At 39.2% G+C, this 13,300-nt stretch overlaps 1 protein-coding gene across 20 annotated transcripts in view; it reads left to right on the top strand.

The window, feature by feature from the left end:
• The window catches only part of LOC109087252 (teneurin-3-like), a 497,439-nt gene that overhangs the window by 455,350 nt on the left and 28,789 nt on the right, over nt 1-13,300 (top strand). For all 20 annotated transcript variants that reach the window (XM_042716547.1, XM_042716552.1, XM_042716548.1 and 17 more), the window contains 2 exons: nt 771-1,038; nt 3,385-3,528. In XM_042716547.1, the coding sequence (XP_042572481.1) occupies nt 771-1,038; nt 3,385-3,528 (412 nt within the window). The remainder of the gene's footprint in view (nt 1-770; nt 1,039-3,384; nt 3,529-13,300) is intronic.

The raw sequence follows: 13,300 nt of genomic DNA on the forward strand, positions 1-13,300 counted from the left end.
GACTGCATATCAAAGGTTCTCCCAAAGCCATCTAGCCCCCTCTACTGATCCCCGGGAAAGTGCAGCGGCATCCAAATCAAAAAAAAAAAAAAAGAAGAGAAGAAAATAAATTCCCTCTGGCTCCCTTTGTCCTCCGTGTTAGAGAAAAGCAAATGTCCCCTCCCAGTAGGACACTTGACAATGCCATGAGCTGGAAGACAGGGGGATTACAGTCTTTCCACAGTGGCTCGACTGGCTTTTCATTAAGCACTTGAGGAGAAAGCTGTGATGCAGAATCTCTCTGTTGATCCAAGCTGCTCCTCATCTCTTGTGCTCCTTTTGTGCATCTCAAAGAGGGAGAGAAATTAGCACTAATGCTCTGAACTTTGGCGACTCCTCACCAGGGGCACCTTTAAATGCCGCTAACTGTACGCTTGTGTTTCATCCGGTACGAAGGGCCAGCTGTCTGAAAGTCTGAAATCAATCCAGTTTGAACTTTTCTACTGCAAGTTGTGGTCCACACTGCTCTGTCTGTTGACTATTTCTCGTGGTCGAGCATGTGGAATGCGGCACAGTAATAGCCTCCGACAGTGATGCAAATATAAGCATGTTCCGCCCGTGAAAATCTCCCTCATTAGATCCAAGATGTCAAGTAAATGGCGGTCAGAGCAAACACAGGCACAGATTTTTAATAATCCTGAGAAAAAAAAAATAGGACTCATCATCCTCTCCAATAACTCCTCCATACACACCCTACCAAGAAACTCCCTCTTTCTTTCTTTGATGTGCAGGTTCTTCAGGAGGAGACGGCGATTCCGGGTAGTGACCTAAACCTGATGTATCTGAGTTCACGGGCGGCTGGCTACCGGCCAGTGCTCAAGGTGACCATGACCCAAGCCACCATCCCCTTTAACCTCATGAAGGTGCATCTGATGGTGGCAGTGGTGGGACGCCTCTTTCAGAAGTGGTTCCCCGCAGAACCCAACCTGTCCTACACCTTCATCTGGGACAAAACAGATGCATACAACCAAAGAGTCTACGGCCTGTCAGAGGCTGTGGGTGAGTAAACGCAGAGAACAGAACAGAGATTGTTTTTTTGTTTTTTTTGACTTTTCAATATTGAAAGCACAATTAAATGTGAAAAGTTTTGCACTTTCATCCAATTATATTTTTTCGGAAGATTCTGTTAATTGAGTGTTAATTGATGCAGCATCACACCTCTGCTGAAAAACTTTCCAAAAAAGCCTCACAATTAACAGCATTTTTTACGTCTTTACTAATAGTTAATATTAAATCAGCTGGTTTTGTTGAGCTTATAAACAACCACATCACTATCACATACTGTTTTTAGATGCACAGAGTCAAGGAATAATTAGGGCTGTTGCGATATCCGCAATATTGCAATACCATGAGGAACGAGCAAACCGCAGAGGAACTGTGATTTTTACATGCTTTCTTTTTTCATAGGGTTATGCCCTTCTCGTTTTACACTTTGTGCATGTATACTGAATATTAAATAAGTTAGTAATGATAACATAATGTGTACCATGCTGATTTGTACAGAGGCTCCGTAAATTTGCACTTAACAAGCCTAAACAGACAACGAATGAGAGAGAGATCAATTGAGCATGTGCGATTACTTGCGAGTCATATATATTTGTGAAATTTTGTGAATGAATGACGTGACATACAGCCAAGTATGGTGACCCATACTCAGAATTGGTTCTCTGCATTTAACCCATCCAAAGTGCACACACACAGCAGTGAACACACACACACCATGAACACACACCCGGAGCAGTGGGCAGCCATTTATGCTGCGGCACCCGGGGAGCAGTTGGGGGTTTGGTGCCTTCCTCAAGGGCACCTCAGTCATGGTATTGCCGGCCCGAGACTCGAACCCACAACCTTGTCATATCCAAGGAAAGCCAAATTGTCTTAGCATTGGTCAGCTGAGCCTTCTAACATGGTGCTCAAAGTTAGTTTTTCATTATGTCTCTCTTTAAATGAATCCGCGTTTTTGAACGTGTAGTTGAATAAACGGTTTAAAGACTGACTGATAGCCCGTCTAGAATGCACGTAGGTGGAAATATCAATAGAAAGTCTCTTGTCCATTCAGATATGAGGATCAGAATGAACTGTTATACATATAGGCTAACAATAGTCTAACAATCTTACTGTCAGGTTTATGTTCTGTTATGTGGATCGTTATTTTGACATTATCGTCTGTTTACATCACTTCCTGTTTCAATGCTATTTGGTTTCGGTTTCATTGGTTTCTGAATATGACCTTGTTATATCGTAACACATACACACACAGATTATATATATATATATATATATGGCGACAATACTGCATACCGCGTTATTAAGCTACTCAAAATTACCGCAAGGGAAATTCATTCACCGCGACAGACCTAGGTATAATATAATTACCCTCTGTAGAAAGCCTGAATTTGTTACATGCAAGAATGTAGATGTGCTTAATGGCCCATGCCACTGTGACAGTTGCATTATGGGATGTCTCCTTAAATATACCTATGCAAATAGGAACTGTAAATGGAAAACAAAGCAGTTGTGATTAAGGCCAACAATAGCACAGGAAGCAAAATTTTTTCACTGTGGCATTTTTTATGCTGACTGTATTTTTTAGCTTGTATGATTACCCATCAGCAAAACCACAGAGAACAACATGCCTCTTTCTGTTCTGAGGAAGGTCAAGGCAAATCTGTGGCTTTGTTTTTCACTTAAGCGTTGAGAAAGACGGCCAGCTGCTGATGACAGTGCCTCAGTTTATTTTCAGCGCCTTACATAAACAAACTCACAAGATGTTGGACCACAAAATACATGTTTTTTCACAAAATCAGGAATGCATTCTGCCTTTACAAAGTGAACTGTGTAAAATTGTAAACAGGTTAGCTAGGTCTCATGAGTATTGATTGGCTTTCACCTTCTCATCAGGCTTTGCTTTGCCAATTGCATTAAGCAGGTAATTTTTTGCCCAACGAATAGCAGTGCGCTTATTGATTCTCTCTGGGGGACATAAGGTCGCTTTCTTAATATGATCGGCTGAAAACAGTTATAAATTTTAAACAATTTGCACCTGGTGAAGCACAGATCTGTTATGAGATTTACCGAAGTTATGATAGAGACACTGCAGTGTTCAGGCAGGCTGCAGTAAAGAAGAATTGATATTGTGTAGGACATCTGATTAGGCCCTGGGAACGAGTGCGGTTTATCAGCCCAATGTTTATATGATGACTTATCTGCATGCCTCTCAATGTGGTGTTTAGACTTAGTCTGTATTGATTACTTTCTCAAGCAGTTCTCAAGAAGTCTGTATTTGATAGGATGTTTATAGGATGTATTTGCATATATGAATACCACCAATCTCTCTCTCTCCAGTGTCTGTGGGATTCGAGTATGAGTCCTGTTTGGATCTGATCTTGTGGGAGAAAAGAACAGCCATCCTCCAAGGTTATGAACTCGACGCCTCAAACATGGGAGGATGGACCCTAGACAAACACCACATTTTAGATGTTCAGAATGGTAAGCCCACCTCTGACCTCTGACTTCTCTAATGAATAACACAAAAATAATGCACTCCTACACTATAGTTTTTAATATGCACAGCACCATAAGTCACATTGATCTTGGCAATCAGCTGAAATCATGTGTTTACCCACACACTCCTAAATATCAACAAAAATCAATTAAAATACACTTGTGCTACCTCTCCTTCCGCATCTAAAAGCAGCCCATTATCTGCCTGTTAAAAGTTATTAACATGACATGGGTATAAAACCCTTAATAAGGAGTAAATGAGTGCTCATTAGTGTCATTGCTGTTAAATGACGTTGATGAAGTGGAGCTATAGCGGCACAGCGTTCTTATTGTCTCAGGCATGCCAATGAAGAGACATTTGACATTTCCCTGTGAGTGACCTTCACCCAGACTAAGCAGTCTGGAGTGCTCTCTGCAGCAAACATTTATGGCCACGTGTCATTGGGGAGAGACTGCCTTGATGAATTCTTAAGGAGTCTCTCATCCTTCATCTTGGCTTTAAAAGGGTGATCAGCAGAGGTTGTCCCCATATACCTTGCTTAAAGGTTGAACCTGTTTATCCTTGAGCCCTTTCATGGGGACATGATGAGCTGCTCTTAGATCACAGTTTCCATAGCCTTCTAAATATAGTTCTCCTCACCTTTCCGATGGTAAATTTTTGTTGTGAGCTCCTACTGCACTGCAATAAGAGACATATCTTGCTTAGTATTTTTATCTTTTTTTCTAGTCAAAATATCTAAAAATACTTAAATTAAGATGCATTTACTAGATGAACATAAGTTATTTAGTCTTGTTTCCAGGTGAATAAACTAAATTAAGTGCATTTTGCTTAAATGTGCTGTAAGTTTTTGACTCTACTAAAGCATAAAAATACCATAATATTCTCAAAAAAATATAATAAAAATGAAAAGTTCACATATTTGTTTATCTGAAAAACAATGCTACAGTCATTCTTCTTTGAAAATGTGCGTTCCGGGCCAGAATGTCAGTCTCTGTTTTGGTTTGTGAAACCTGCCCACTGCCAGTTTACCCAATTGTATTTCAGCAGCCCGGGTTGCCAGTTGGTGGGAAACACAGCATATTCCATTTCAGTCATGGAAGCTGGCAAACGAAAGGGGTCAGAGCAGCTTTCTGCCCATCCTAAAAAGCCTCGACATACATACAAAAATCTTTATGATCAACAACAGTATAATAAAAGCAGAATAAATATTGGAGATGCGTTTGAGAGATGGAGACACCTTAAAATAGACAAAGGTTTAAAAATGAATGCTGAGTTGGCTAACTTTCTCCTTGACAGGTAAGTAATTAGCTAAAGTTGGTTAACTGATTTATCCTGGCTACTAGTAGGAACATTTAATTTAATTCGACATTCAGACAGTACTCCCATTTACACTGTGTTTTGTGATACCTGGTTGGTAAGACAGCATTTATTTGAGACAGTGTGGCTGATTAGTGCAGAGGTGCAGATGGGTCATGGCTGTTTATCATACAGATAACAACCGTGACAGAAAAATATGAAAACTACGAAATACAAATATGACATTTTTTTCAATTTAACAAATGCAAATGTGTCTGATCAACTTACAGTGTAAGGCTCAATGCTTTCCATCGTCAGGTGTGCTCGTTCCTGTTGGTGTTGTCCATCTGTGGAGGAGGGACTGGGTGAAAAAAACCCTCTCCAATATTTTGAATTTGGACTGCAATACATAGTTCAACCACTCGATGTCAATCCTACATACAGCACCTTTAAAACAAACTCACTGGCAGATCATTTTACTTCTTTTAAGCAGTGTTGGGCCGTAACGCATTACTTAGTAACGCTTTACTGTAATTTGATAACTTTTTTTAGTAATGGAGTAATCTAACACGTTATAATTTTCTAAATAGTAATTAGAGAATAGTTACAAGCTGAGGTCTCTATACGTTACTGCTGCATTACATTTCTGACAGAATGCAGTGTTTTATAATCTAGAGATTGTAAAAAGGATATAGCACATGCACTGTCGAGTCAAGTGCCAGTGGATTAGAGACCTGCTCCCGCGAAATATTTATCGGGAGCATGTATGCTAGGATTTCATAAATTTCATGGAGAAAAAAGTAACGTAACTAGTAATTTAACTAATTACTTTTGAAATAAACTAATCAGAACAGTAACATGATTACTTTTAAAAGGAGTAATCTGTAATTTGATTACATTTTCAGAGTAACTTGCCCAACACTGGTTTTAAGCCAAATGCACTTAATTTAGTTGCTTATCTAGTCTAGTAAATCCATGTTATTTTTATTTTTTTTGCAGTGTGAAACTTAAATGCCTACCGTTTTGCTACCCAGGCTACCATTTTGAAATGGCTAGTCATTCTTAAGGCAGTTGTTCACCAAAAAATTAACATTACTTAGCTTCATGTTGTTCCAGCCCAGTTCTTTCTTCCAGGAGATAATAGGACGAAGATAAACAGACCAACATTTGTTATTGACTAAAAATCTTCCCCTCCACTGCTCTTAAATATAATATGACACATGTTTGCTCCATGACCTTTAGTTTATTTGAGAGCTTCAGCAGAGGGGAAGACTATCAATAAATAGAAGCTTAAATTTTGGTCTTATATGATATTTCTTCACATGTCCTGGAAAATATATATAAAGAGAGAGAGAGCACAGTGTTTTCACAGCAGTATGTGATATCTGACATAGAAAAAGAGCTGATTTTAGTCACTCATAAAAAAGTAAGAGAAGCAAAAAATCTGGTCCTCTCTGGGACAGCAGCAGACAGTGATGGACAGCTGGGAGCTGGTGAATCCATGCGGGCAGGCCATAAATTTCCCAATGAAGTGAGCCTCTGATGGAGGTATGTGAGCATGCCCAGTCCACATAATGATTGTGGAAATGAACTCTCTGGACCAAACCACAGAGGGCATTGGGGAATTGTAGTCAGTTTAACTAAATCTGAGATTGAATGTAATATATATTATAGATACAGTATATGTTTAACATAGATACAATCATTAATAAATCAACTTAAGGCCTTGTTCTCCTTGATTTCTTCTGTCAGAGTTATCAGACACTAAAACAAAAATGAAAATTGATGGATTAAAAACAGAATAAAATGAAATGAACTGAAACGAAGTAAACAAATAAAACTAAAAACAAAGGTTTAGAAGCTAACAGAGACAAAATAATCAACTTAAATAAATAATGATTTGAGCAGTCATCAAGCACTCATCACATGTCAGAATAATCTGACCTGTCTGTCTGTGTGGGAGATCACATCCCACAGGCAATATGGCATGATGAGATGCCAGTAATATTTTCTTACACTAACCCAAATGAATTTGCAGTGACTGGTAGGAAATGGCAGAGTACTCTTTATTCTGTTAGAAACAATTTTCAGAATCAAAATCAGAAAGAGCTTTATTGCCAACTCTGTTCACACACAAGGAATTTGTCTTGGTGTTCCGGTACAGAAAATACAAACAAAGTGCAGACATACATAAAATGAGAGAATAGACAATAAATTCTAAATAACAATTGTAATAAAAATACAGAAAAAGGAAACATGTCCATAGACAGTTCTGTGAATGTGCATATGTGCTATTTACAGATGAAGGTTTAATGAGTTATTTACAGATGTGCAGTACTGATGTGTTGTTTAGGTGCGATTATGGCCTGGGGGAAAAAAACTGTTCTTGTGTCTGGCTTTGGTGCACAGCGCTGGCCAGAAGGCAACAGTTTAAAGAGAGAGTGGGCTGGGTGTGAGGGGTCCAGAGTGATCTTCTTAGCCTTTTTCCTCACTCTGGAGATGTAAAGTTCTTGGAGGTTGGGTGGAGGGGCACCAATAATCCTCTCAGCAGTCCTGACTGTCCGTTGTAGTCTTCTGATGTCTGTTTTGGTAGCTGAACCAAACCAAACAGCTATAGATGAACACAGGACAGACTCAATGATGGGTCTGTGTAGAGGATGTGAACTGGGCCTTCAGGAAGCAGAAATCTAAGAATGCTTCAGACCCAGATGGTGTTTCACCTGCCTGTCTTAAAGTCTGTGCTGACCAACTGGCCCCCGTCTTCACACAGATCTTCAACAAATCACTGGCGCAGAGTAAAGTTCCCTGCTGCTTTAAACGCTCCACCATCATTCCGGTCCACAAAAAACCCCAAATCATTGGACATAATGACTACAGACCTGTCTGCTCACGTTGCCCATGGAACAGAGTGATATGCATCTTTAAATGTTGTGTAACAGTGATTCAATATATTACTGTCTCTGGTGGGACATGTAACGTGCTGTCTGTTATTTGGCAGTTCATTAGAGAGATTTGCTTTGTTAAAATCTCCAAGAATAATTAAAAGAGAGTCTGAGTACCGTGATTTTATTTCAGATATTTGTTCGGCCAGCTATTGAATCGCGCTTGCGCATGCGTCCGGAGGCATGTACACATTCACGAGAATGAAAGAGGAAAACTCCCGGGGAGAATAGAACGGTTTAGAGTTTATGAAGAGCGCCTCTAAATTAGGAGAGCACATCTTCTTCAGAGTTGTTACGTCTGAATATCAACCTTAATTTATGTTAGGAAGGGAATGGAGATTCGCTAGATGGATACTAGGGAGTCTAGTTCGGAAGCCGCGTTGGCAGAGTTAAACCAGCGCGCCGGTGCATTTCCCTCTTTTCCGTCTAAGCGTGCATTTGACTAGGACCGCTGCCCCTCGGACGAAAGCATCCAACAAAACAGCTGAATAACCAAAAACCGGAAAACAATTGTCTGGTGTGTGTTGCCTTATGTCCAGTAGTTCCTCTCTGGTAAAACTGATAGTAAGAGAATGACACAGAACAAACAAACAAAAACAGTAAAAGAATGGGAGCGTTCCACACCACGACAGCCATCTTAAAGCAGAGTTTAACTTCATTTAACTTTTGTGCAATGATTTGGATAGCTTCTTCATTTTATGAGTGCACACCACTGATCTATAATATAGAACTGGATTGCTCATGACGTCATTAAAGTGAAGCCGCCGCACAGCCATATTGGTAATCCCTAGTGTGCGTAAACGTTCCAATGAATTAATAGGAAATTGTATGAGTTTAATGAGAAAACATCACCTAACAAATCAGCATTTTTAAATCTTAAGTATCCCTGCACATTCTTACAATGCAAACACCCAAGGCATGTAAACGGTTATTTTTTTAAATGTCGGGAATTTCCCCTACTTATTAAAAACCTACGTTCATTACAGTAGCGAACATCATGAACATGATAAACATCAGACGGACATGACCTCAAAATATATAACAAACGATAAAGTGCTCGTTCTGAAATCTTAATTTATTCAGAGAAATAACTGACTATATACAGTACGAATTTAAAGACATAAAGCTTTATTTCCAAGATAGTAAGTTAAGCTTTTCATTTCATTATAGAGCATTAACAACATAATTGTATTAATCATTGTAATATATTCAAATCCATTTCTGATACTAATACGTTCATGTTTAATAATTCCTGAATAATTATGTTCATAAAGAAATAGGCTATATTTTGTGTTGGATCATTACCTGTGTTGTCATCAGTGCGCAGCAGACACCACCACCTAAACGCTTTAAATATATCGCTTATACTGCCCCAAAAGACCGTAAACACTGCAGATAACATCTTAAGTAAACATTAATTTACATACACATAACATAAAAACTAGTCCCGTTTGACTGATTTGCTTCAAATCAGGTGATTTTAGGACAGCAGTTTGAATGTGACTCAATGGTGCTCTCTGCCGGTAGGGATTAGTAAGATGGCGGATCGAACACTTCCGGTGGCTTCACTGCCTGCTGGCAATGAGTGATCCAGTCATATATAGATCAGTGGTGCACACGCATGTTGTTTTTTGAATGTTTTACTATATTTATTTAAGGTTCTAACCAGTGTTAATATTGACAGCATATTTGAGATGGCTGTGAGACACCTAATTTAGTGAGAAAACCTGACCAAATTTAGTTCTCTCTTGCGTCGTCAGATTATTCTATGTCTGCTCTTCTCTTACCCCAACATAATGACATTTTTGAAAGTTTTTTATGCGACGTGCAGCAAGTGTATTTTAGCTTATGTCTGGCCATTTCATATGTACACATCTTACCTCTGAACCACGCAGTAGAAATAAACCTAAACCAAAATAATCCCTCCCCAAAACTTCCCTCTCTAACTTATTCGCTAACAAAAATATTCGTTAACAAAAATTTCAATATATTTCGTCAGAGGTTTTGTCATTCAAAAAGAGTTTAAGTTTATCATCATCTCGTTGTCGTCAGTGAAAAAAATGTTGTTGACAAACATTATGACGAAAATTATTTGTCAACTAAATTAACACTGGTTCTAACTCTGATGTAGCTCTGTTTCTTTGTAATGTAAATGCTGCATTTTCTATAGCATTCACAGGGGAAAAAATGAGCCACTAGTTGTCCAGATTCTCTTTTTGTTGTTGTTGGCATCTTGAGTGACATTAAGCCCTCTTTTACTTCACTGGCTGAGAGCCAGCTGTCTGTACAAATTCCAACGGCCTTTCATCTCCTCTCCATGCCTGCTGCCCTTGCTTCGTCCCTGACCCCCCTATACCCACCAGCCCCTATTCCTCCTGATCCCTAGCATATCCAACTGTCTGGTTAGTAAGGCACCTGTCCCACCTAGAGCATCCCAGAATACACTGCTGAAGGCCATTCAAGCTCTGTTGGATGTCATTGATTCATGATTGTGGATCCTTAGTTCCACAGTTCAAGCCATCAGTCCTGGGTGTGTGTGTGTGTGTGTGAGGAAGACGGTTAGATTTCTAAGGCATCTTAATAGGAAGAAGAAGAAATGTGCTGCTGTATTGTTAACTACAACTATAAAAAATCAGTGTTATCTGAGATGCTGAAACAAAACACCATATATAAATATTACATAAAAAAAAACATTTGCAACTAACAAAAAGTATATAAAATAATTTTTTATTTGGAAATATAAGATCATTAAAATATTCATGCATTTTTATATATAAATAGTAATTATAATATTGTAATATTAATTATAATATAAAATAATGATAATGTTGTTGCCGTTATAGCATTTTAGGTAACTCTTACCCTGTACAATATTTAGTGGAAGGAGGCTCTGTCTCCCATCACCCTTTCAGAGCAGCTCAGTGTCATTTGAGAGCACTTATTACTGTCAGTAGGCTCAAAATGGCTGCAATGGCCTAATAGAAATTAATAGTAGCTATCCAGGTCCATAAATGTTGAACGTTTATTGTGTGCTGCAAGGGAGCTACAACGTATGTAATTGTACGTGTCCATCTGAAATGTGTATAGTTCCAAGCTTTAGGCCTGAGAGTCTTTCAGTGTATCTATATTCTTGTCTAGTTATAATGAAGGGAACATAGTAATAAGACCTACAGTAATATCCTCTGGGGTTTGGTTAAGTGTAGGAGTGTTTGTTTACATTAGCTTCCCGTCTCTGGTGACCTCACCCTGTCACCACACTTTTCATGCTGTCTCACGGGGAAAACACATGCATGCTTGCATCCAAACACGCCCAGCCACAAACTAAAACACACACTCGCACTATCTTAGCATCCTCCATCTGTTCAGGTTCACAGTTTTTTCTAAAGAAACTAAGTTAATCCACAGTCAGCCGGTCAGTATCGCTAAATAAACCAAGACAGGTTGATCAGGACCCAACAGGAAGCAGAAACAAGAGACTAGCACAGCTGTGTAGGAAAACTTTGCCAATTATACGGTTTAGCGATCACTATACAAAAGTATTTGACCGCAAGATTCAGTTACTGAATAATCAGAATCAAGTATTCCAAAGAGCCGTGTAATAAATATTAATACAGTATTTGCACAGGCATTTACCGGGGCTGATTTTATATTGCTACAATTGGCAAGTCAAAAGCCTTGTCCCAATGCCTCACTTGATGTGCATTTGCAATGGACAACTCATGTCCATGAAATCCACAAGATTTTAAGATATCCCATTTGTTTTTTCGACTTCAGAAAGGTGTTCATCCCCATAGTGGCTATTATATGCTCGGTGTGGAGGAGGACTGCAGGATCCCCCATACAGCAGATGAAATATATGTACGTTTATTAGATTTCCATATGTGAAATATTTTGCCATATGTAAGTATATATGACTTATTATATGACAGTATTGACAGACAGGAAGTGGTAGAGAAAGGGGGATGGGATTGGGAAAGGTCCTTAAGTTAAGGAGTCAAACTCTGGTCATCTGACAATGCTCCAACAATAGACATGCATTTAAAACCTTTATTACAGAAACATATATAAACATACAGATTTTTGTATATATGGTTGCTACATATAATACTATGTAAAAATCATCATAAATACATTATTAATCTAAGCACATATACACTGGTAAGATATAAAAATCCCCATACTAAAATTTGTATATCTTTTACCCAGAGAATGTACGCGTGTTCTCCAATCTTACTGTACATGCATCATAGTGGTTAGTTAGTCCTTACTTTATTAGTCATCATCTATGAAGATTCTCAAGCAGGCAGAGGAGTTAAACTGACTGTAAACAGGGTGGTAAGGTGGGGCTGAGTATTTTTTCTTTTACTGTAATGTCAAGTCCCCTCCTTTTCTCCCTCTCTCTGCCACTACCACCGTCTGTGTTTGTGTTCATCTTTGGATGTCCACAAGCCACAGCTAGCACAGGCTCCAGTCAGGCATGCTATCTTAAAGAGTTCATTCACAGAATCCCCTTGCTTATGGAGAGCCCTCCCACTTCCACTATCACCTGCTGCCTTAATGTGCATATATATATATATATATGTATTTATATGTGTTCCACTCTAACCTTCTTTAACACACGCATACACACATACACATGAAAGTGGCGTAATCGCATTTTGGCTCCATCTTTCCATCCCTCTCAGTCTCTTTTTCATTTTTACCTGAAGGCCGCTGCACCCATGTTTGCCTCTCACCTCACACACACACAAGCGCTCACACACTCCGACACAGCAAATTCAGCCATGCTAGACTTTACTGCCCTTTCTAAATCCCATAGAGTTCAGCTTTAGTCATGTGCAGGCATGTAATGCAACTTTGAATCTGGCTGCATGAGCCAAGCGCACCTCACTCTCTGATGTGGACCACCACAGCCTGCGGGGTTTACCTGCATCCTCTCTCGTTCTCTCTCGCCATCTCAGCCTCTGATTCCTTTCATCTGCCCTTATCAGCCTCTGTCAGTGCTCAGCCACTGTACCTCCCCTCCTTCCACCTAACAGCAGGAGGTCAGGGAGAGAGATTCAAACACCTCTCTTTGGGACTGCAATTACTTCCAGTCAGGAAATCTTCAAAGACAGAATGTGTGATTGAGGGAAACATGTTCGCAGATTTGCTCCTTGTTTTTTTCTGCTGTGCTGCATGTGTGGTACAGACACTCTGGACCAAAAAAATAAAATAAAAAGCATCACCTGCTTATTACTAGTTTTGTCCTGACTCCAAACACGGTGTTTTCCCATTATTCAAATTGACTTTGGACCTGTCGGGAAGAAGTTCATGAAATATTAATGACAAAAAAACGGATGTGAGAAATGAACACACAGTAGAGGCAAAATGATTAAATTAAATTGATTTTGATAATACTTGATGACGACTAATCTCACTCTTTCTACACATACACACCCACATGCACTTCACACGGCTCTGCAAAGATTTATGACTGCTTTTCCATACTGTTTTTATGTATTTTTCAAATTAGCTG

Source organism: Cyprinus carpio, chromosome B1, assembly GCF_018340385.1.
Source record: "Cyprinus carpio isolate SPL01 chromosome B1, ASM1834038v1, whole genome shotgun sequence".
Lineage (NCBI taxonomy): Eukaryota > Metazoa > Chordata > Actinopteri > Cypriniformes > Cyprinidae > Cyprinus > Cyprinus carpio.